The sequence below is a fragment of the Cariama cristata genome, unplaced genomic scaffold (assembly GCF_000690535.1).
Source record: "Cariama cristata isolate BGI_N322 unplaced genomic scaffold, ASM69053v1 scaffold7007, whole genome shotgun sequence".
Classification (NCBI taxonomy): Eukaryota; Metazoa; Chordata; class Aves; order Cariamiformes; family Cariamidae; genus Cariama; species Cariama cristata.
The window spans coordinates 50,565-73,933 of NW_009628317.1; the positions used below are offsets into that span (position 1 = coordinate 50,565).

General features: G+C 37.4%; 1 protein-coding gene across 1 annotated transcript in view; it reads left to right on the top strand.

Moving 5' to 3' along the window:
- Positions 1 to 19,620, top strand: part of HHIP (hedgehog interacting protein) — a gene marked incomplete at its 5' end in the record, with an annotated part of 70,125 nt that extends 50,505 nt beyond the window's left edge. Inside the window, 7 exons of the mRNA XM_009704761.1 lie at positions 576 to 719; positions 1,607 to 1,728; positions 3,682 to 3,805; positions 4,491 to 4,621; positions 5,210 to 5,291; positions 15,739 to 15,887; positions 18,457 to 19,620. Of these exons, the coding sequence (XP_009703063.1) occupies positions 576 to 719; positions 1,607 to 1,728; positions 3,682 to 3,805; positions 4,491 to 4,621; positions 5,210 to 5,291; positions 15,739 to 15,887; positions 18,457 to 18,650 (946 nt within the window). The remainder of the gene's footprint in view (positions 1 to 575; positions 720 to 1,606; positions 1,729 to 3,681; positions 3,806 to 4,490; positions 4,622 to 5,209; positions 5,292 to 15,738; positions 15,888 to 18,456) is intronic.
- Between the last annotated feature and the right edge of the window lie 3,749 nt (positions 19,621 to 23,369).

A 23,369-nucleotide genomic window follows, 5' to 3' on the forward strand; every position in this document is an offset into this window, starting at 1 on the left:
ACATGAATGTGAGGCAAAACTTTTCACTCTGTCCTGTTTCATGTAACAAGAAAGTTCTTATACTTCACAAAAAATACCAACATCTCCATTCAACCGATACAATTACTTTTCTTTTAAATTAATGTATAATTAATCTTTGGATTGTACTGGGACTAGAAATCATTGAATTCAAGATTAGGATTCAAACTATTAGCCAAAGCATTATGTAACTACATAGTGATTATATCCACAGTTACTCCAGATGAAATACAGTATAAAAGAGTTAGTAGCCTTATGTTTGCAGTCATAAAACGATACTGATGTATGGAAAATTGCTCTTATTATCAAGTTGCTTCCAACAGCACGGTCAGAGGTGTTCTAGTATGCACGTAACAGTGCAACATATTGGCCAAACTGAATCTTTGATAGCTTCTACTACTATTCTTCGGACTTGCATGTACCATAAAAACAATCTATATGTGATTATTCAGTAAAGTGGGTGGTTTATTTTGCTGGTTCACTGTAGCATGATATGGTTTAAATCTACCAGTAAAATACTTTTAAAAAGCAATTATTTTATCCTCCAACTTTCTCAGTGATTTTACAGGTTCTGTATTGCGCCTCGACGTAAATACTGACCTGTGCAATGTCCCTTATTCCATACCACGGAGCAACCCACATTTTAATAGCACAAACCAACCTCCTGAGATTTTTGCACACGGACTTCACAATCCAGGACGGTAAGTAAGTTTCAACTACACTGAATTACTCTGGAGCAGATACTGTTTTCAACCAGAAATCTTTTATACAGTCAGGGAAAAAAATTTTAACAACAATAAGGCACTCGTGAACTTTTTAAAACTTCCACTCCTCCACCTCCACACATATGGCACAGTGAGAACAAATGTATGTTGGCAAAGGGGAAGGAGAAGAGCAGGCACAATTATTAGAAGGCAGGACTGAAATGACAGAAACAAAGTACAAGATTTTTGTTTTTAATGAATAATAAAATGACTACCTTTACAAAAGAAGAGAACTTAAAGTAGAGAGTTGGTAAAGTACAGCTGAGATGGGAATTTTGATTGAGAAAAAAAGGCACGTGGAAAACAAATGAAAACATCTGGTGATATCTAAACAATAACAAGAAGTAGAACAATGCTTTAACTAAACAACACGTAATTCAGCAAATTAAGTGGGTGGTAGTAACATTTAAAGTCATGATTTGAAAAAATTTAGGAAGTCAAGTTGTTCAGATAAGGAATTGATTCTTGGACTTTTTAACAGTCCAAAATTCCTACACCGTGTAAGTCAACTCATTTAGCTTGGTTAAAGCACTATTCATTTCAGGTGCTATTAAGCAGAGTACATTTTATCATTAGGAAAAAATAGTTCTACTTCACATTATATAAAAAATGGTGCAGGGATGGGATAGGTGTATTATCTCTTGTATACAAATCTGACGCACTTCTCAGATATTCTGGCTCAGTATGAAATATGTCCCTCAAATGAGCAGGCACCATAAAGAAACAATAATCCTTCAAAATGTGATGCTTCATACTACAGGTAGAAAATTATACATTATGAACTCCTCTATCTCATGGATTTTCTTCTATTTTTTGCTTTACAGATGTGCTGTGGACCGCCACCCAACAGACGTAAACATCAATTTAACTATACTTTGCTCAGATTCAAATGGAAAGAACAGATCTTCAGCAAGAATCTTACAAATAATAAAGGGTAAAGACTATGGTAAGTTCCATCCAGGGTAAAGCTACTGGGAACAGTTGGTTTCTGTGCCCACGGAACAATAAATGGAAAGCTGAAGAAAACAGAGAAAAGACTGTATAGCCATGATAGGTAACTTACAGCATAGACAGGATAGGTAACCTAGAAAAGATCGAACTTACGAGAAGTAAGGTACAAGCAGATAAAAGATGCAAGACAAAACAAAATTTAAACTTTGTTCTTGTTGGTGTAGAATATCACGTAAATAAGATTTAAGAAATATGCCAGTTGCTAGTCTGTCAAAGATCTCACTTGCTGCATATGATGGCTCATAAAGAAAAGATTTTGGAATATCAGGAACATATTCTTAGTCCCTCACAAACAACCTTTTAAGATACAGAGTGGAAACCTCATGTAATGTGCCGTCTATAATGGAAAAAGTGAGATAGACAACAACAGACCACAACCAAACAGGGAAATGACTGAGCTCTGTTTAAATGTTACTAAAATTGAAAAACTTAGAAAAATGCACTATGCTACTACTTCGTAACAATTACTAGTTTACATTAGATTGCAAAAAGATAAACATGCTCAATTAGGGTCTTAAAATTTTAAAGTGTTGCATGTTCTCTCTGAATCAGGCATTTAGGCAAGCCAGGTGACGGTTACTCTGAGCTATCATCTATCTTGGTTGACTATTTAGCGGTTTGTAAAGTCATGGTGGTAAAAGATGATAAATGCCAAAGGTGTGTAAAGGCATCAAGAACTGGTCTGTCTCCTGGAACATTTTTGGGTTTCATTCACACCCCTAGTTCTCCCACCTGTACTTTACTTAAAAGCAAAGCAGCTGTGCTGGCTAGTACAATTGTACACAACAGTGTAATGCAATTGTTCTACTTTAGTTACTGCAAGTATTGTCTGCGTTCATTTTATAAAAGCCAAACCAAAGAATAATATTTGGTAAACCACTGCTCCAATGGAATTTTGACTGCATCTTTATTGCAGAGTAAACTAAGCAATATTGTGTCTATCCAGTACAGCTTGCCAATATTAATACTAGGCTGTGGGTCAATTGCTTCAATAAAAAGAGCTCATCATCCTTTCCTTCCACATAAAATTTCAGCTCTTACACCTGTAGAATAATCTGGGAAATTCATTTATCAAAGACTTGCAGATAGCCCTCCGACTAAAAAAAAAGTTCTTATAAAACAAAAAGGTGTATTGGCTGTGACTTTAATTTAAAATGATGCAGTTAGCATGTCAAGTTGAGCCTAGTTTTACCCTAAGCAGTATTTGATTGCATGAATAGGAACATTTACACTGAAATTTCCTTGAAGACATTATTTGATATCACTAAATTCTGCAGTTCTGTAAAAAAAAAGAAAAAAAAGTAGGAACTACAACTACAACAGCAGCATAAAATAAATTACCACAAGAAGCTACGGCCAGCAATACTAATGTTTTATGGGATATAACACACATACCATGTTTAAAACGGTGATTTTGAAAGAGTTTCTCAAACCACTGAAAGGCTTTGAAAACAAGTTCTGCTGAAAATCACTGGAATTTCTGCTCTTAGATACTGGGAGGACTTCACAGTGAAGGGGGTTTAATTGTATTCCTGAAGTTCAGGAGATCCATTCTGCAGACTGTATTGACACGTAAAAGTTAATAGCAGTAATCACATCAACTTCATGAAAGTCCAGCCTAATCCTTATAGTTTTATTCTCCCAGCCTGTGCACACAGAAGAAAGCAATTATAGCCGCTCCTATATAAATCCCTAACCAATTGTTTCACAGACAGCCTCTGTTGCAATTTTCTGATTTTTGTAACATTTCATTTCCGGCAACACGTCTTGAATTTTGAGGAATGCTTAAATGGAATTAACCTCTTTTCTTCAAGTAATAACATTTTCATAAACGTGAATCAAAATATGAAACTGCATATGATCTAATGCTACGGTAGTTCCTTTTTAGAAAGTGAGCCTTCACTTTTAGAATTCAAACCATTCAGCAGTGGATCCTTGGTTGGTGGATTTGTCTATCGAGGCTGTCAGTCTGAAAGACTCTATGGAAGTTATGTATTTGGAGACCGTAACGGGTAGGTTTCTTATAACTCACTCTTAAACAGCAATGCTTATAAGGTATATTTAGTTATTCAGCTTCCTGTATAAAGGAACACCACCAGTCTTGTATGTCGTGTCACTTTGCCAATTTAGCGGTATGACAATGCAGATAAAATTCTAGATTTGGAAATAAAATAGCACAGCATTCTAAGGAATGGCAACATATGTAACCTATCTGCTCCTTGGAAAAAAGTACAAAGACACTCACATCATGGTGCTCTTAAGATTTTAGTTCTACAAACACTTACATGCATCACGTACATTATAATGGGAATAAATGTTAATTGTGGAACTGTTTCCCAAACAAGTCTAACTGGTAAGACATTGAAAACTTTTGGGGTTTTAGGGAAGCATCACTGATGGAGCAAAATGAATGTTTTTTAATGAACGGGCATAGTTTTCCCATGCCAAATAGCTCAGTATCCACAAATGGCTACATAGTATAGCTTGAACCCAATTTTGCAATGTTTGAATGACGAAGGGAAATGCTGTGCTTTTTAAGCATCTGAAAAATAACAGGCAGGAAATCATAAGATGATGAACTGCACAGATGTATCTATAGAGCTACTTGCAGCAAGTGTTTACGTGTTCATCTGGACAGTGAAAACTCCCTATTCAAAATGTAACATAACTATTTGCTTTATGTGTTTTTGAATATAGAAATTTTCTAACACTGCAACAGAATCCTGCAACCAAACAGTGGCAAGAGAAACCCCTCTGTCTTGGCAACACTGGCTCATGTAGAGGTTTCTTTTCAGGCCCTGTCTTGGGATTTGGTGAAGACGAATTAGGTAAATAGTAAAAAAATCTTATTAAATGATAAGACTTATCGGTAATGCCTGCAAACTATTCAAAATTATAGTAACTGTTTAAAAAGAAGAAATCCAAAGGCTATCTTTCATTTGCCAAAGCTCTCTACACTGCTCTCAGCTACACCTTAGCAGCCTTGTAAGAAGAACTGGAAAGAGAATGGGTTGTTGGAAGGGGCAAAGGCCCTTACTGTCTCTCACATTCTGTGAACTGTGTTACTCACTATGACCCAATGTGTCATATACTTGCTTTTATTCCCAACACTACAGACGTAAGGGGCAAAGATATTGCATGAGCAGACCGATCCCCCTCTTCTCCCTTCCTTCCCAGTTTTATTTCTTTTAACCAATTCTATACAGTATGAAACAAAAAACATTCATGATAAAGTATCTTTCACATTTTCGCATCAGTTACGGGAAAGTGCAATGATTCTGTTCTATATTTCAGTGGTGAATGTTTCTCCTGAAGTTTTTTTAATCCCATCTTGCAAATACAGCTAGATCACAAAAGTCACCTGTTTGACATCTTAGGAAAGGAGAACTAATTTATTGCACTGGTTTCTTTAACAGGTGAGATTTACATATTATCAACCAGTAAAAGTATGACACAGCCTCACAGTGGAAAACTCTACAAGATCGTTGACCCAAAAAGGTAAGCATCGCATTTCTCACTAAGATCAGTCTTTCCTTCAACAGGTAAACCAAAAGGTAAATGTAGTTCTTTCCATGTAGCTGAATTATGCAATAGTGACATTCAATAAGAAGGGAAATTCTCAATGCAGGGGGCTTCCTAAAAGTGAATGTACCATCAGTGGCACGCAGAAAAGATTCACTAAAAGTAATCGCTATCTCATAGAAAGGGAATGCCAGAACAACAGAGGTGTAACCAAGACTAACTTCTGGAAATTTTTACCCTTCAACATTATGCTAAATGCTGCCTACTTTCCCACCTAGATTCACATTCTTTGCATATTTTGACAGAAGTGTAGACATATTTAATGTGGCATCATATGGACCAGTACAGGTAAAAGATGCTCCTGACAGTTCTGAAGCCAAATGACTTGTAGGTACCACAAAGGTTACACAGCATCAATAGAAGGTAGATGCTGGAATTCTCCCCAGTGCTACTGCTTCCTCACCTGCCACGGCGGTGGGACAGTGCACAACGCGAGCTGGCTCAAAAGGTTAGTACTGGCTGACAATACCTGCTCTGTATACAGAAAGGCTACTACAGAAAATAATTTGACAGTACTAGCTAGTGGACAAGCCATTCCCGGTCAGTTCCAGTCTCACTTCCTCAATTTCAGTTTTGCCATCAGTAAGCTCTAAGGGACAAATTCAGTCTTTCCCAAACGTCTCTTCTATTGTGTAGGAAATACCACCATGGAGAGTAATAGAGAGGACTGAAACCTCAGTAGGTGTGTATTGTTACTGCTTACCAGTTTTCAACATCCTTCCATACCCCTGCAGTTACCTGTCCCTCCCTGGAGAGGTTTGGAGCACCAAGGAAGGAAACTTTCTGTCCTTGGACCGCATGCCAAAAATACACTAAATTCTTTAACAGTTCTTAAAGCACTGTTTCCAAAAGGCTTACAGATCCCACTCAAATTATTCATAAAACATGGAATCAACGTGATTGGTTTAATTATTTGGACTAATTTACCAGTTGTAAAATGAGGATAAATGAAAATTATCAAACCAGAGTTTCTTGAGATATGATCTTTTCAGAGCAGCTAGAGCTACGAAAATATTAGGGAATCTGGAAGGACTGCAAAAAGCCAGTTCCCAACATGACCCATGGGCCCCAGCAGCAATAAGAGGAGATGACTAGCAGATACTCACTTTAGCCGGCGAAATACCATTTTCTTCATGATGGATCTTGCTGCTTTATCAGGCCAAGTCTGTGGCATGTAAAGGTACCATATTCACCCTGCAAATGCATCAGAAATTAACACAAAATTAAACAGCCAACAGAAATTAAGTTTGTCGTGTTCATTAGTTTGACCCCATCGTACCCTGCAAAAGCAACTGCCTATTTGTTCAGCATCCACTTCAGCATGTTTCCCCATTAGCATCAGATACAGTTAGGCTTGCGTTTTTAGTTCTGCTGTTGATTGTGCAAGAGAGGAATTTATTTTCTTGTCAGAATTTAAATTCTGAAAATTGTTATTGGGACAACAATTGAATTCAATAATAAATACATTAAATTGGACGCATGCTGTACTGTCAGTTACAGTAGAGTTTCAGTGTTTTATAATTATACAATCCCAAGCTTATAGCAAATAATTTGGAAGCAGATGTTACTGCGAGTTAGTGCAGTCTGTCAGTCAAGGTTATTATGTATGTTTTATTTATGCTTTCTGGTATTAAAAACATTTTTTTAGAACAAAACTTGCCATTCTTACTGGGATTGTTTAGTCTGTTGGTGTATGGTTTTAAGTGAATTTTACACCCTAAATCCACTATTAGTATCTAATTACATGGGGCTGCCTTGTTTGACCTCGGCTTTTTGTTCTTGTTACCTCTTCCAGTAGGGTGGTCTTCAGCTGACATACCTGAAAGGCCAGACCTCCCATTGCTGCACTCACGGTTGGCTGTTTTCATGTATGGAAAAGGGTCAAGACTGTGTTTGGTTACTGGTGAAAGTAACCAGAAAACTATAAAATACTTTTGTAAATTGGCACACATTTGAAATAAAACAGACTGTGGCAAAGGGATATAGGTTTTGGTAACACTTTTTAGAAACATGGAATAATTTTCATTCAGGCAAAGTTTTGAGTTTTGTTGTTTTTCAATCTTACACCATTGCAGGCTTTTAAGTGAAAGATAATGAGTTGCCTCCACAAAAGAGCATTGCAGCTCTATTTACCATGTCATGCTAATGTCACATTACACATGTAAACAATTTAAAGATTCCATGGCAAATGTTCATGTAAAGCTTTATTAGCAAAATATTAATTGTTATTCACATGCCAGTATTTGTTTGCATGCTGGTATTTTGTTACTCCTTTTAATGTCTTCCTCATGGTATGCGCCATACAAATACCTCAAATGTAGGTGTAAACCCTAACACAGTAAGCTTTCTAGAACACAAAATAAAGATGCTACAGGTGAGCTATGAGCTTCAGCAACAAATAAAGTCACCAAAGTATTGATTTGTCATGTTTTAGAAATTCATTACTTACAAAACCCTATGAGAGGTGGCCCCTGGCAGACTCATCAATCTGCAAAGAGAGCCTTCCATGCATGGGACAGTGTAAAAGAACAAAATTATCATTCCTTGTGATAGCCCCTTGCTGAAAATTAATAACTTCATGCAAAAACCAATCTTCTTCTGCTACTGGTCATTTGTAAGCTGCTGCAAGCTTATGAAATTATTCTTTTATTCTAAATAAGAAGAGTTGTATGAAGGTGCAGGATTTGATTTATTTGATCTTTGTAGAAAACTACTGCATACTCAAAGTTGTTCTCAAACATAACCATGACCCTGATCTCCTTGTCTCAAATACAGCTTAAGAAAGAAAACTACTGCTTGGATATTGCTAGCACTAGAAAAAAATTCAAAAGAAGTGGGCAGGTTAAAACATTAGAAGATCAGAGGATGAGGGTAATCCAGAGAATCCCTTGCATTAGTCTTCAGTACTCAGTAATGGGGAAGTCCTATCCTAAAACAATCCTGTACATGTAATAAAAATGAGGTGTTAAAGGACAAATTGGTAACTATGATCAAAACAGAGGTTCTGAATCCCTCCATCATCAAGGCAGTTTGAAATGGAATTCAAGGTACCACAGGAAACTTTTGTTCAGTTCCTCCAAATACTTCATGTCAACAACTAAATAGCCTCCCATCAAACCACAGAATTAAATAATCCTTCTCTTTCTGACAGGGTTGTTATAATGATACATTAGTACTTGGGAGCTCTTGGACAATGAAGTGATAAATCAGAAACAGAAAAGTTAAAAATGAATGTAAAAACCAAGTAAGTGAGGTGCCGCAAAACCCACGTATACTACCTATTGCCAAAATCGAGTAGAGTGAAGAGTACAGGTAATAGCATATTTAGCTTTGAGATTGGCGGAGATGCGGGAAACACTAAGAATTACAAACACATAAAACCAGCATTAGGTAAATTAGGTAAACTAGCAGACAAAAGAAGAATTTCTTAAGTTAAAACTGTGTCTCTGAAAAATACATCCATTCCTTGACGGTTATCACAAGTAAACTATTTTCCAGGGTTAGGAACTAATGAGAAAATATAGAGAGAAAGACTTGTGTACTTCTCAACTAAAAGGTAGGGCTAGCCAGGGGTCCTGAAGATCAGCGTAAATACTAGCATTTTATAAATTGTCTTTGTGACCTTTTTCTTTCCTATTTTTCTACTTCCTGTTTTATAATTTTTCTGCCTTGCTTTCTGTTTCTACGAATACATACTAATATTCACAAAAAACATTGATGAATGCATAGGAAAAATAACTAAGTAAACAGTGATACCGAAAATGTGTATAGATCCAAATATTCTGGTTAGTCAATAACAGAGAAAGTAGGAGACAAACCCATTAGAAAAGAAAAAGTAATCATTTTCTAGCATGATAAGAGGGAAAAATCAGCTGTGGACAGTATTAAAAATACATATTTGAATAAGAAAGGTCTGTCGATAGGTTCACATCAGCTGTAATTTGAACGTTCTTATCAGCTGTTCTTTGAAAACTACAGACAGGGACAGACCAAGAAGTAAGAAAACAAACTTTGGAAGGTGGCAGAATAGCCCTAATATGGCTTTGTAAGTCTTCTTTTGGAATCCTTATATTATCTCTAAGCAAATCATAGATAAAATGCAAGAGATTTAGAGAAGAGTACTCAAACTGATGGACAATGCAAAAGATTTCCATTTAAAAGATGAGACTAAACCCAGAAAAGTTTGTAGGGCGGTCACGCAGTGCTGTGTCCCCTGTGAAGTTTTAAGCGTTTGCCACTGTCGATAGGGTGATCCAAAGGGGATGAATAATTCTTTTGACCAGGATGGTTCACTGGAGCCAGCAGGTGATTTTTATGAAAGAGGGCAGAGCTTAAGCGAATGTCCTTGCACACACAAGACGATTTCCTCTTCCTCTCCTTGTAACACCTTATAGAGCTGGATTTCAATAGGCTTTGTATCGAAAGCTAGAATAGCTGCTTTCCGTTGGATTGAAACTTGAACTTGATTCAAACCATCTCGCTCCTGTTTCATGCCCCTCTGGAGTATATAATTCCACTTATCATCCCTTCCATCATCACCTTTGGGGACTTCCGCTATCAGAGGGTATTTCCAAATAGACTGGTTTCAAACACTAAGGGACAGTACCTAGGTCATAGCTCTTTTTGGCATTGTTCGGTCTCTTTACAAAAACATTGGTGATTTTATTTTTCAGTATGAGTCAGGAGTGTTTGATGGTATGATAGAAGAATAGCACTTATGAAAGCGTAGCCCTCTTGAAGACTTTAATTACTATGGAAATGGAAACTCGGAACCATACAGTATTAGACTAATCTGCATCAAGATACTCAGGTCTGATGGGTTATAGATAGACTCTGAAGCTACTACTGGAAACTCTCCGTAGAATGAGCCAGTTTTGTTGGTGACTGTTCTCACCAAGCCAGGTGGGCCATATGATTTCTTTCTGTTCAGAAATTACTATCCCTTAAGTCATTTGAGGGAATGGAAAGGCAGAATTAATGTCTAATTATGTTTAGTTTAGCCGGAGCATGCAAAATTCTTATCTCATTTACCTACCCACATGGAGTTACTATTCCCATAAGAGACACTAAAGAGAAATTAGAGCTTTTTGCAAATACCAGTCTAGAGAGTTTCACTTTACAGAAGTACTTCACAAAAACTCCTTTGTAACCATGATGGAAAAACCTAAGGATTTTTTTCAATCACATCACAGCTCACTGACTGTAAAAGTTTTTGTTTTGGTTTGGGATTTTTTTTCCTCCCCCCCTTTTTTTTTTTTTTAGTCTTTCTAGCATTGGCTATTAAGGAGTTCTCACTTTTTATCGCTTTATAAGGAAAAAACAGCTCAGTTTATCTTTTGCTTATTTTCTGGAGCCTGCAGGAAGCCTCTGCCATCCTAAAGAAAGTCATACATAATAGAGCAGCTTTAGCCCAGTAAGCCAGTCTTTCCCAATTCATCAGTCAAAGTGTTATGCAAGTGGCCCCCTAAATTGATAAATTCCCACAGTGCCTGTTGACCCAGCTGCCAAGTGCTCATGCAGCAGGTGTTGTTTTCATGACCACCCTGACAGTAATACAAACTGTTTAGCAGTTGCATTGACCTCTTAGCTATTAACATTGATACAGGCTTCACTAGGGACTAGTTTTCAAACATGACAGAATTTCTTAAGACTAGAGGTCATGAACAAGTATACCATATAAGAATAAATTTGATATGCTGCTGAGTTTAAATCTTAAAAGCCGTGAGTTTTTTCCACATTATTCCCATGTAGTAAATTTGGAGACAAGTAACGAGCTCTTGGCATCTCTCCCAGGACTGAAGGTATACTTTTTAATTTTAGAAGCTGTACCTGAAGAGATGCTGTATTTATTCTATGACAAGTATTAAATTTAGTCTATGACAAGTAGTGAAACTGAATTATTTTTTCTTGACATTTTCCCTTAAAAAGGAAAAAAACCAAACAACTAATGCACAAGTTATGGTGATAAGCATCATTCTAATGCCTAATATCTTGTGTGCAGTTAATTGAAGCAAAACATTCTTTCCACATACTTTGTACCACAAGCAGGATTTCTACGGCCGTATCTCTTGTTCAAATTTGAACATCCAGGCATTTGGTCTGGGTGTTTTCTCACTTTAGTGGGAAAGGAGAGATTTTTGATATTGTGTCAAAGGCACGATGGAGGAATTGTTTTCTGTTCAGTACCATTGTATCACTGCTGAATTTGACCCTCCATTTGCATTGATTTATGTATGTCTGAGTTACAGGCTAGCGCATACAGCAACTAAATCACTCTGTGCGTTTAGCGGAACTGGGAAGAGATGCACTAAAGGAAGCAAGAAATCCTAAGCAGTTGCAGGATGAGCTTTAATCTGTGAAAGCATGTTAGACTTTTACATGCCTCTAAACTAACAGTAGAGGCAAATTTCTTATTCTAGCTACAGTAATGCAGCAAAAATTATTTTACACATCGTACAGTCAAGAATTCCCAGCTCACTGCCCACGTCAGCGAAGGGACCCAGCGAGGGCCCCAGCCCCCCGTACAACTTTTCCTTCATGTTCCATACATTTCGAGTTGTTATACAGTTTCATGAAAGCATGTTTTAACAAGCAAGATGTACTGTACTGTAGTGTATATATGAACAGCTCTTTAAGATAACTAGAATTGTACAGACCGTATAAATAGTCATTATCAGCTACATTTTTGGCTGACTTTCTGTGGACCAAATAGTGCTTACTGTAAGAGTAATCAAGCTGCACCCTTTAGAGTTTTATAGATTGAGGGAGGCAAGGAGAAAAATTCTCTCCAGCCCACAGCGTGGCTCCATCTATTCCCCTCCATTTTCCACGTCAAGAGACACAGCGAAGCACTAGTTATATAAACAAAATCATAGGCTTGTCTAAGTGCTGGAAAGATCAAGTCCCAACAGTCAGCTTCAAGACTTCTGTTATCTTTGTGAGATTCAGTTCAACTTATGCTGAGCCTGAAAATTTCCACCCTTTTAAAGCCTTAAGAATGCAAAGTGTAAGTATGGTGGGGCAGAGGCTTTCTCTTGATACGTGTTGGTACCATACCAGCATTCAAATCCTGAGAAAGAAGCGTGGCTTTTCCCATAGCACAACTAAGGAAAACCAGTAATTCTTCTCACACACAAGAAGGATTCTGCTGCAGCTGCATTTGTATTCCTCTTCTCCTAAGGCACTCTGCCAACCAGAATTTTTTCCATCTTTGTTTCTACTCCACCCCACCATTAATAAATATTATCCGAGGCTGATGAGTGCAAGTTATTGATTGATGGTAGAATAAAAGGCAAGGTTATATTCACAAGTACCAAGAGCACTAGAAAACTTTAAATCATAAAAGTGACCAGCCACGCTTGGCTGGATACAAAAAAGTATGATTTCTGCCTCCCTAATTAAACACAAATAAAAAAAGAACCATATATTCCAGCACTATAATAGATAACTGCTTTACATCAATTAATAAAATAAATCAGTATCTTCACAAATAAAATATCTCTGTGGCTTATGAGGTCATTCTTTGCTAAAGATATGCCACTGAAGCTCTGTTCCAAGAGATGCTCCAGGAGCCTGAGGTTATGCTTCCTGCTAAACACAGTACTGTACTTGTGTTTGAGCAAGAAAAGAGAAGATTCCCATTTAAAGTAACTTGAAAAAAACGGGCTTTAACAGAGACAGATGAAGAAAGAATGTTGTCTCCTATGCAGCTGGCTATAAAGAAATCACCTCAAATTTAGATTTATTCCTTTTTTCCAGAGGTAAGAAGTAGAAGACAGGTCTTTTTACTTTAAATCTGAACAAGTCCCCACTGAAAATCATATCATTTTGTAGAACTGTTTCCAAAACAGCATTGCCCGTGAATCTCGCATATAATTTTTAAGTGTAGGAACTTCCTTAACCAGATCGTATGTAATGCACTCATTACTACAGAACTGGAATTCCTTACAGGTCAAAAAAATAATGCATTATATTTAAAAGACAGCTGTGGAAATATGTAAACACAAAAACTGAACGGGTTTCAAATATGCTGCACAAAAGGTGTCAAAACATGTTTCAAAGTCCTTAAATAATACAGGACCTTACGTCTGATTCTCAGAAGTGCTTTTGAAATCAGAACTTGGTGCTACACTAAAGATGCATCTACACATTCTTTCTGTCCTTAACATCTTTGGGGAACCAGTTCTTCTGTATGGATGTTTAAATAATCATGGTAGCAATTAAGACTGAGCAGAGAAAGTGCTGCGGTGAAACAAACCAGTGAGCCTGTACTCTATTACTCTGTTCCAAAGAAAAATGCAAGAAACCCTGTAACGTACCATGAACAAGCTGCATGCCAAAATGGGGAGGGGGAAATATAAGCCCAGTCAGCTATGAGGGACTTCTATCACATTAGGAACGAGTGCTTATTTTTCTTAAAAATTATTTTTACCCTATCTAATATTACTTTGAATGGCCCCATTGTGCATAGAAATATCTTTTTTAAATCCTACTAGAACATGGGCTTCATTGATATCTTAGAAGCCATGAGTTCAATTAGTTAATTTTATTTTCTTTAGCTTAATTTTTTCCCTCGATGTTTCTTCTGATGTTGAAATGGGAGATAAACAAGAATGCCCCATTTTCCTCCTCTTTTTTTCTGTCACTGTTTTCCACACCTCCATCATACCCCTTCTTTCTCCGACTCCAAAGAGAATCCTTTTCTCCACAGAGGAGTATCAATCTAGGATTCTAAGATTTGACAGGGTAATCAGTGCACAAGTTGCTAGTCCAACTATTTGCATGTAACTAAGTGTTTAATACTGATGTCAGTATAAGGAACAATGCTATTTTCTGTTCTATTCTATCTCATACAATTTCGGTTTGGTTTGTTTGGATTCTAGCTGAACACTTAGCAAAGGTTTCTCGGAGCTCTCCACAAAACTATTAGAATCTTTGTCCTGCAAATTTCAAGCTTAGGAACGCATGGCAGTAGTTCAGATTATTTCCTTGAGAATGAGTAATTTCATATTTGTCACTAATTAACTTAATTTGCCATGATGGTCCCCTTCAATTAGTTGTTTAGATCTCTTGGGAGATCCTGACATTCTTTTCTAAACTTATTTCTCTGCAATCAAACCCACAGCAGAGACAAAACATGGTACCTCTATTGGGAATATGTAGCCTTGTGATGATCGTATCACTCTCCAGCAGCTAAACTCAGACAGCAAATAAAATAAGCGGTCAGTATGATGACATACACCTAAATTTTTAAAAAGACAATAAACATCCAAAAAAGCATTGGAAGTCATCTCAACAGTTAGGGCAGGCTTAAGTTAAAACACTTCAGTGTTTCACACACTTAACACTACAGAAGGAACACTACAGTTCCTTCTTTGTTAAGGAAGATAGCGCTGTGCTTTTGTAAATGAAGGCGGCCACTGCACATCCAAAATATTTTGTAGAGACTGACAGAAAAAATTGCATTACGTAAGCCTTGACACCAAGAAGCCCAACAAAAAAACCCCGTCCAAAATATTTTAAGTCAGCTGAACTAGAATTTCCTTCATGCATCCATTTCACAGAATCACCTACAGAATGGTTGAGGCTGAAAGGGATCTCTGGAGGGCACCTGGTCCACCTACAGCTGGTTGCCCAGGACCGTGGCCAGACGGCTTCCGAGCATCTCCAAGGATGGAGACTCCACGGCCTCTCTGGGCAACCTGTGCCAGGGCTCAGTCACCCTCATAGAGAAAAAGTCTTTCCTCACGTTCAGGTGCTTAAATAAGTATCCGGAATGCAAAATCCAAATACGATTTCACAAAAAGATGGAAATAAAAAGTCTGCAATGTCAAACTGAATTCGTAGACAGAGGTAATACTTTCACAAAATTATTATGCGTGTCATAATGTGTGACATAAAACTTGCTGTTCAGATTACTCTTCCCAGCATACAATCGGAAATAGAAATCAGCTAGAAAAGCAAAAAGACACCATCAGATTCCGGACTGAATTATATGACTATTTGCACTCTCTGAAGAAAAGCCACACAATAATGATATTATCTAGAGACACATGCTGCCTGCAATACGCTCTTCAGTAAGCTGGTTTTGCCAGGTTCAAGCTTCAAGAATCCTCAAGGACTATTATTTAATCTTGTAGAAGATCTCTGAGGGCAGTTATATGAGAAGTTATATTTTTCTGTAATGTAATGCATCATCTCTATGCTTATTGGTGGTTCTGAGAAAAAAAGCAGTCCTTTTAGAACACAGATTTCTCCCATTGATAATACCATAAAAGGGAATCAGCGTTTTAACAAAAAACCAAAGTTTTTCTCCTTGACCCCGACTTTTAACTATCTGCTTGGTTTGTATATTTTTATTCAGGCCTTTAGTCCCTGAAGAATGCAAAAGAACAGCTCAGTCTGCACAGACACTGACATCTGAATGCTCAAGGCATTGTCGGAACGGGCACTGCACTCCCACAGGAAAATGCTGCTGTAATCAAGGCTGGGAAGGAGAGTTCTGCAGAACTGGTTTGTATACAGATTCATAGCAACAAGTGAAAAGAGCAGTGACATGTCATAATTTGCTTTTTCTTATTTGCTGAGAGAAATTGTCAATATATGTCATTGACCATCAGTTCTAAGGCAACATTAAAGAAATACTGCTCTCGTGAGTTGTAGGAGAACAGTAAGTCTTTAGACGAGTGCAACAGTTATAACATCTAATGCAATTGAACCATTACAGAATGCAATTAATAGCATAAATATCACAGACAACAGTATTCTTATTTTTTCACCAAGAGTGTAAAAGGAAAGCAAATGCAATCAAAACACGTTCCGTGTTTGGACATTCAGCTTCCACCTGCAGTATTATCATTGTCAGTATCAAATGGGAGTACCTTGTCAGGAAAGAAGATAAATCAGACCTGCAGGTCACTGTTGCATATTTTGCACTTCACTAATTTAATGCAAATACTTTAGGTTTGGTACATTCTTACTTTTGATCCTACAAAACGAAATGGCTCCAGTTCATTAAAGAGAATTCTATGTACAACTTAGCAGAAAGCAGCCAATAATCAGAACATCACTATAATCCATCATTAATTGCAGTGCTTTTACTAAGTCCTATCTTGTTGCCGTAGCGTATCTTTTGAAAGTCACTTGAAAAAGTGACTGTGATCAAACTAGACATTGGGTAGGCCACCGTAGGGGTGAGATGAATGAACCTGGAGTGCCACAGCTGTGCTATCATCGTCTCACAGAGGCTGTGGTTATGTCTCAGCTGTGTAACTCTGGCCTTTGCAGATCTTCCAGAGCAAGCCTGCGTACCAGGAGGTGTTATTAGTGCATCAGCACAGTCCGCTGACTGAGCAGATTTGCTCAGCTAGTTGGACCAGATGCCTGTACAAAGAGATAAGGTTAATGTAATGGCAGTAGAACTCAAAAGAGGAGAAGAATCACAGAGTAAGCCAAAGCAAGGATCACACGATGGACCAGGGATAATTCAGGTTGGAAGGGCACTCAGGAGGGCCCTGCTGAAGCACGGTCAGCTACAAGGTCCTTATAGCCTGGAGTGTAAAATTCGGCAACCTCCGGGTTTTCAGTGATGAGCAGGAGCAGCTTCATTTGGAATGACATCACTAATGATAGATCTTACTGCCAAGATTCAGGAGCTGACCTGATCGTACAACCGTGCAACAAAAGCAGGTTGCAGAAATGGATGAAGTAATCTGGCCAAATAGCCCAACTGCAATTGTCCTCACTTGTCAGCCAGAGATTTCCTGCCTTTAGAGAATGAGGGCCATTCTACAGCCCTCGTCCAAGTGCAACCTACAGTAAAAAACATCTCCAGTGTGAACATAAATGGGTTTCGAATAATCTGTTTTGTTTAAAAAATTACAGCTCTATAATAGATAATTTGATAGATGCAATGTACAACAAAGCTACCGAAAATATGTAGACTAAGGATCTTTCTTCCCTGTATCCCACACAGCACGTAACACAGATATTCTAGGTTGGACCTGAAGCTACTATTATAATTTAAATATGAAAAATTACCTAATGAGGCATCAGTTTTCTCTTAGTGTAATTAAGAAACTCATGAATAAAATCAAGAAACCTGTTTTTATATAGGGTATTACAAATCTCTGTAAATCAATATTATAGCTTTATTGTAACAGATGACATTAAACAGCAACATGTCTGCAAAAAGAAAGATATGCTATATTTACTACAGTGCTGTGACTGAACCTCAGAAGAAAATACTTCCACAACTAAAGTTATTGATTGTTAGTTTCGCTAACACTGGCTGCAGTTTAAAACAGCATTTATATCTGAAAAACTTCAGCAAGCTGATTAACCTAGAACTCTATAGGTAAATCATCAGGCATCTGCTAAAGAGAGAGGAAAAAACTTTGAAAACTAAGTGATAAAAGCTGTCCAAAAAAATACTCTGGTTCTTTTTTTGATAAAGGGGATTCAATTTTGTTCCAAACGTAAAGTAATTCAAGAGCCAAAGGAGTGCATCTCGGTGGTCAGTAGTAGTCTGCTCTGCTCAGGAAAGCGTGTAGCGCAGAACTCTGCGTGTACAAAGGCGTTTACCCGAGATTCAGTACTTGCTAGCTTGGAGGTGGCCAAGGGCTAAAATGTCTCACCAACTTCAGGACTTTTTTGGGTTGCCAGCATAAGAAATGGGATGAGGTAGACCACCGCTGTTTAAAGATCTAGATGTGCTGTATGTCTTGTTTTCAAATGATAAGACATTTGGAGCCTGAAGTCTTTTGAGACGGGTCTTCTATGTGCTCCAAAATCAAGCATGAATATGGGAATTGGACATTTTCAAAAATCTGCCATTTGAGTTTCACAGCCTGTCCTGGGTGATGTCCTCTCAGACACACAAAATTAATTCCTCCCCTTAATATTCTAAAACTTAAAAAAATACAGTCTCAAAACTTCTAATATTTTGTCCTTTCTATTTTATTTTTAATTCATGTGCTTTATCATTATAAGTTTAGAAAAGCTCTTAATGAATGCATATTGTATCGTTTTGGTTTGTGATGTTCTGAACAAACTAGAAAATCGCTGTTTTTTTTACCCACAGCAAAATGTGACCCAGCCTGTCGACATGGAGGTGTCTGTGTAAGGCCTAATAAATGCTTGTGTAAAAAAGGCTATCTCGGCCCCCAGTGTGAACAAGTGGATAGAAACATCCGAAGAGTGACAAGGGCAGGTATTCTTGATCAGATCCTAGACATGACATCTTATTTGCTGGATCTAACCAGCTATATTGTATAGTTTCTGGGACTATTTGGAAACTACACTTTCAACGGGCATTTGTTTTGAATCCTGTCATTTTTAAAAGACTGTTATCCTGCAACAAATACCGGTGATTTGATTTACTTCATTAATTTAAGTATAATATCCACAAATGTGCAGATAAATTCTTAGTATGTGTGTAAGTATTTCTGTACGTCTCCACAGACGTACCCATATCCGATACGTGCACACATGCACACACTATCACAAATACGGTTTCACAGCTAGTGGAATTTTTTTTATATTTATTTCTTCATGAGAAATAGTTTACAAAGTAATTCCACTGTAAACCACATTTTCATCAAAGGACTTTTGTGATGTCTTAATGGATTCTTTGACATCCCAGAAATCTCGTGTCTGTACCTATCTGATTATAGCAATAAGAGAGCAGCTTTCAAACATCGCTGTATAAAACTGCTGGACTTAATAAAATCCAGTTGTAACAGTTTCTAAGGTGAACTGAACTACATCATGAGACAGTATTTCAGAGCTCCTTAATGCATTCCTATCTAGGCAATTCATTGTAAGGCTGTAACCTTCACCTTCATCAATGTAACTCTATTACAGAATGTTACGCATTTCTTTATCTAGCATAGATGCAAAAATCTGGTTATCGCAGCTTAATATCAAGATTGTTTCAAGTGTTTAATAACTAAATTATATTCGCATATTTCAAAACCAGTCATCCTAGAAGGTCTGCTTTTTATCATATATTTTATTTAACAATGGGCACTGGGTTCATGTTACATATTTATATTATTTTATTTTATTTTTATAATATAGACATCACCTAGATGAGACAGCTTTACCATGTCCTGTAAAATACTAAAGTTACATTTTTCACCAACTTAATTGGAAAGACGGGGAAAGAGAGAGCAAACACACTCTTTAATGTGTTGTGGATCTAATCTAGAAATGTATCCTTGTGTCAACTTGTATTCATTTACGACGGATGAAAAAAACAACCGCCAACCAATCATAATAAAATTCCAGCCTATGTTAAAAGTGTTCATAAAGTGATTTTCACTGTCGCAGGACAGGCCAGATTATACACGAGTAGACTGCTGCCTCTGTCACACTGAACGGAATGTCCCTGGACGAGAGGTCACATGAGCACATGTTGGCTGTGTAAGATGTCACTTGTACAAAACGTATAACTATTCTCGCCAAATGCGGTTCTAAATGTAAATGTTCCTTGAAGAGCTAACATAAAATTGAGTCTTTGTAAATGTATCAATAAATATGGTGTACATGCTATAGTCAGGTTTTCTAAAGTATTAATAGTCTAATGAGATGTATCTTCAGAACTCTTATCTCCAGCTCTAGGGCGTTATTGGCAGCTTCTTTGCTCGCTACTTACTGACGATCAGATTTCCTTTGCACTACCTGGCTTTTATAAAATCTTGCCTATGAAAAGAAAGCAGAGTAGCCACAGCGTGCACATCCCATGGTTCTTACAAGCAGCTGCTCACGTGTCAACGATTTACAACACTTTAGGCAATAAGATCTAAAAGACTTTAGCCATATTACTCTCCAGTAGCAAAATTACCTCTCCGAGGCAGTGGCATGCAATGAATTTTCCTTTATAGAAAGCTGTCAGTCTTCGTTTAGCGAGTAGTAAATCTGAAAGTACAGCATGACTGATACTTGCATTTCTCTGTCTTACGCATTCCAGCTCAGAGGAACAGAAAATTACATTTGCCTTCCATATATGTTTGCCTGGGTTTCGAGTGACCTCATGCCAAATGGAAATTGGTTGAGAAATCTTGGTTAAGTGCTCAGCGAACAATGGTCTGCGTTAAAAAGTGCATGCATAATTTTGCACAATGTAGATTCAACTGACAGTCCATTGAAAGACGTCTTGGGATTAAATGAGCATGAAGACCAAATTGCCCTCTCACCCCAGAAAAGGGTGGTCCCTTATAGTCACACGAACACTTCATTGGCTAAGCAGTGTGACCAATCTTAAAATGAACCCTGCGGTAGCATCTGTAGGTTAATAGCAGCTCTTTGTCTCCGCTGCTTTCTGCCTTTAGTCTTTTCCCTGAATTCCACCACAAAAAAGTTTTACAATTAAAAAATGTCCTGACAACCATTTTTGTAAATTGACCTTAGCATCTAATCTTTCCTCATTCAACGTGGGTGACAAAAATGTGAACTTCTTGTGAATGAGCCAGCTGTCTAAATCTGTCACATAGCGCAGTTTTATTACACTCTTCATAATCGGCAAAGCAAGAAAGTCGCTGAAGTATTTTAGCAACGTTTAAATATCTGACAGAGATAACATCTTTAACACTTTCTTTCGTGAAATATATTTAAAAATAAACCCAACTTTAACTCCACTGTGACGCGTTCTTTTCAACACCCAGCTGGGGAGATGTGATGGTTCTTTTCTCACTGCTTAGTTCCTGGAGACTTAAAAAATACCATGGATGCTACCTAAATTGAAGATCCCCAGTAATATGTATGCCATAGTCATGTAGAGAAGGGATAACAATGATATTAGAGTTTTGATCTTAATAATAAAGACAATTTCGTTTACTAGTGAAACCAGACAATAAAACTCTGGTAAAAGCTAAGAATTAAATCCAGGTCTCATTCAAATCAATGGCAAAAAACTCACATTGGCTGTGCTGCACTCAGAAAATTGCTTTCAAAATTCAAGCAAAATACTTCAGTTTATCTTATTTTGAAAAAAATTTCTGTGTGAGTCATTCCATCAAAACTTCGAATCTGAGAAGTAATACAAGTGAAGATTAGAGGGAGAGGGGAGATAGTTTCTGGAAAGTGTTTTGCTTCATTTTTAATTCATCTTTTATATCATGTGAAAGCAAGCATCTGCATTAAGCCCACATGGGTACATAGGAAGTCCCAGTGGAAAAGAAGTATTCTCAAAAAAAGACACAAAAAATCCTAGCTGCTTATTTATCAAAAGAAATTATACTATTAAAAAGAGTGAGTAAACCCCAGGCCTAGCCACCCAAGATGCTCATATAAAAAGGGCAACTGCAGTAATTGCCCTGAGAATTGGCATACAAAAAAAAAAAAAAAAAAAGGTCTGTAGAAAGCCTGTTGCCAGTTAGGTCATTCTGCAGCCATTCTCACGCAACCTCCGAGAGTGTCCCAGAATAAAACTGAGCTTATAAATGAAACGAGATAAATGAGGCAATTAGATAAGGGCCTCCAGAAGGGATTTTATGTATGTGTTCATATTGTCTCTGTCTCTGTCTGTCTCCCTCCTAATCTTTTATTCTATTCATTTCTTCCTTTATTCGGAGATACTGCCTCTCTGTTCCCAACACATTGTACATTTCAAGCATTCTTTGAGGCTTTCTACTGTTAAAAGAGAACAAACATACCTGTTGCAAGAAACATAACTCTATTCCTGGTGTCTGTTAGTTTTCAACCCTCATTTTATTATTTTGGGACAGAAAACCTTTATCTTTCTCTTTTTAAATGCCACTGATCAGAAAGAAGGCATATTATTGGAATATAGCAAGAAACATCTTTACTCCATAGATAAGTAGGGAGACAAAAAGATGTTATGTCAAATCAGCTCCAAATTTTTTCACTCCATTTCAGAAAAACAGTAAACTCATTTTTGTAATGAGTCCAATAAGAAATATTAACTCAAACCCTCCCCCTCAAGGAAATAAATTCCTTCCACTAACAGTCAAGGACACAGATGCAAACCCTTTGTACCTTTAAATCCCCACAGGTTATTCTATTTCATGTAAACAAAGTGCAAGTTAGGTATAAATAAGCATATAAATTCTATACCGCCAACATGACACCTCTGTTTATCTCCTCCTTTCATTCACTTCTCCACATTTGGGCTTTGCAGCTCTTTCCTTTCTAGAACCACAGCAAACGTCCATAATCCCTGGGTGCTGCAGGTGATGCTTATTGGTTTTGAAACTGCCTAACAGACACGTCCGTCAAAGAGGCTGCCCAGCAGGCTCAGGTTTTTACCTTTTGATCATTGCACAGAATTTTGTTATTTTCTAGTGACTTCTAATACTGTATCTGAGCTGGACGTTTAGAGTCCAGGAGTATGAGCCTCAAGCAGCTCAGCCCCAGGCGGTGAAGCTCAGGGACAGATAGACCGAAGCTGGAGGAAGGGAGGAAGCACTTGGTCACTATACAGTCACCGTGCTTATCAGAAAGTTACAGATTTCAATCCAATAATCGGACGCCTCAAGTAAAAAGCCAAACGATATTCCTGGGATGATGAAATGTTGCTTTTCAGTATACACTTTCTCTAATCTGGGGCTAGAAACGAGGACCTTCTCATGTCCAAATATGCAAATTGGAGATTCTGAAAACACTTACGAACAAGTCATTTTTCACAGGTGTAAAGTCCCATTAAGGTGAAAATAAATATTCATACATGTAATTCTACTTGCATCCAGGAAATAGGCATTTATAAGATTGGGTCTACATGGGGAAAACAACTCCCAGGACATTCTGCTCTGCCTATTTTTCCTTAATTATGTAAATCCTTTAAAATACATTAATGCATTTTAATTTACTATCCTTTAGTTTAACTGTATATCAGTTTGATTAGGAATGATACCATTTTGATCTTCTGTCCGATTTCAAAGATGATCTTTGGCTCAGAAAAAAACAGAAGGGACTCATGAAGTAAATCAAAACTAATTTTTCCCATTTTGCCATATTAAAAATTGACCAATATTT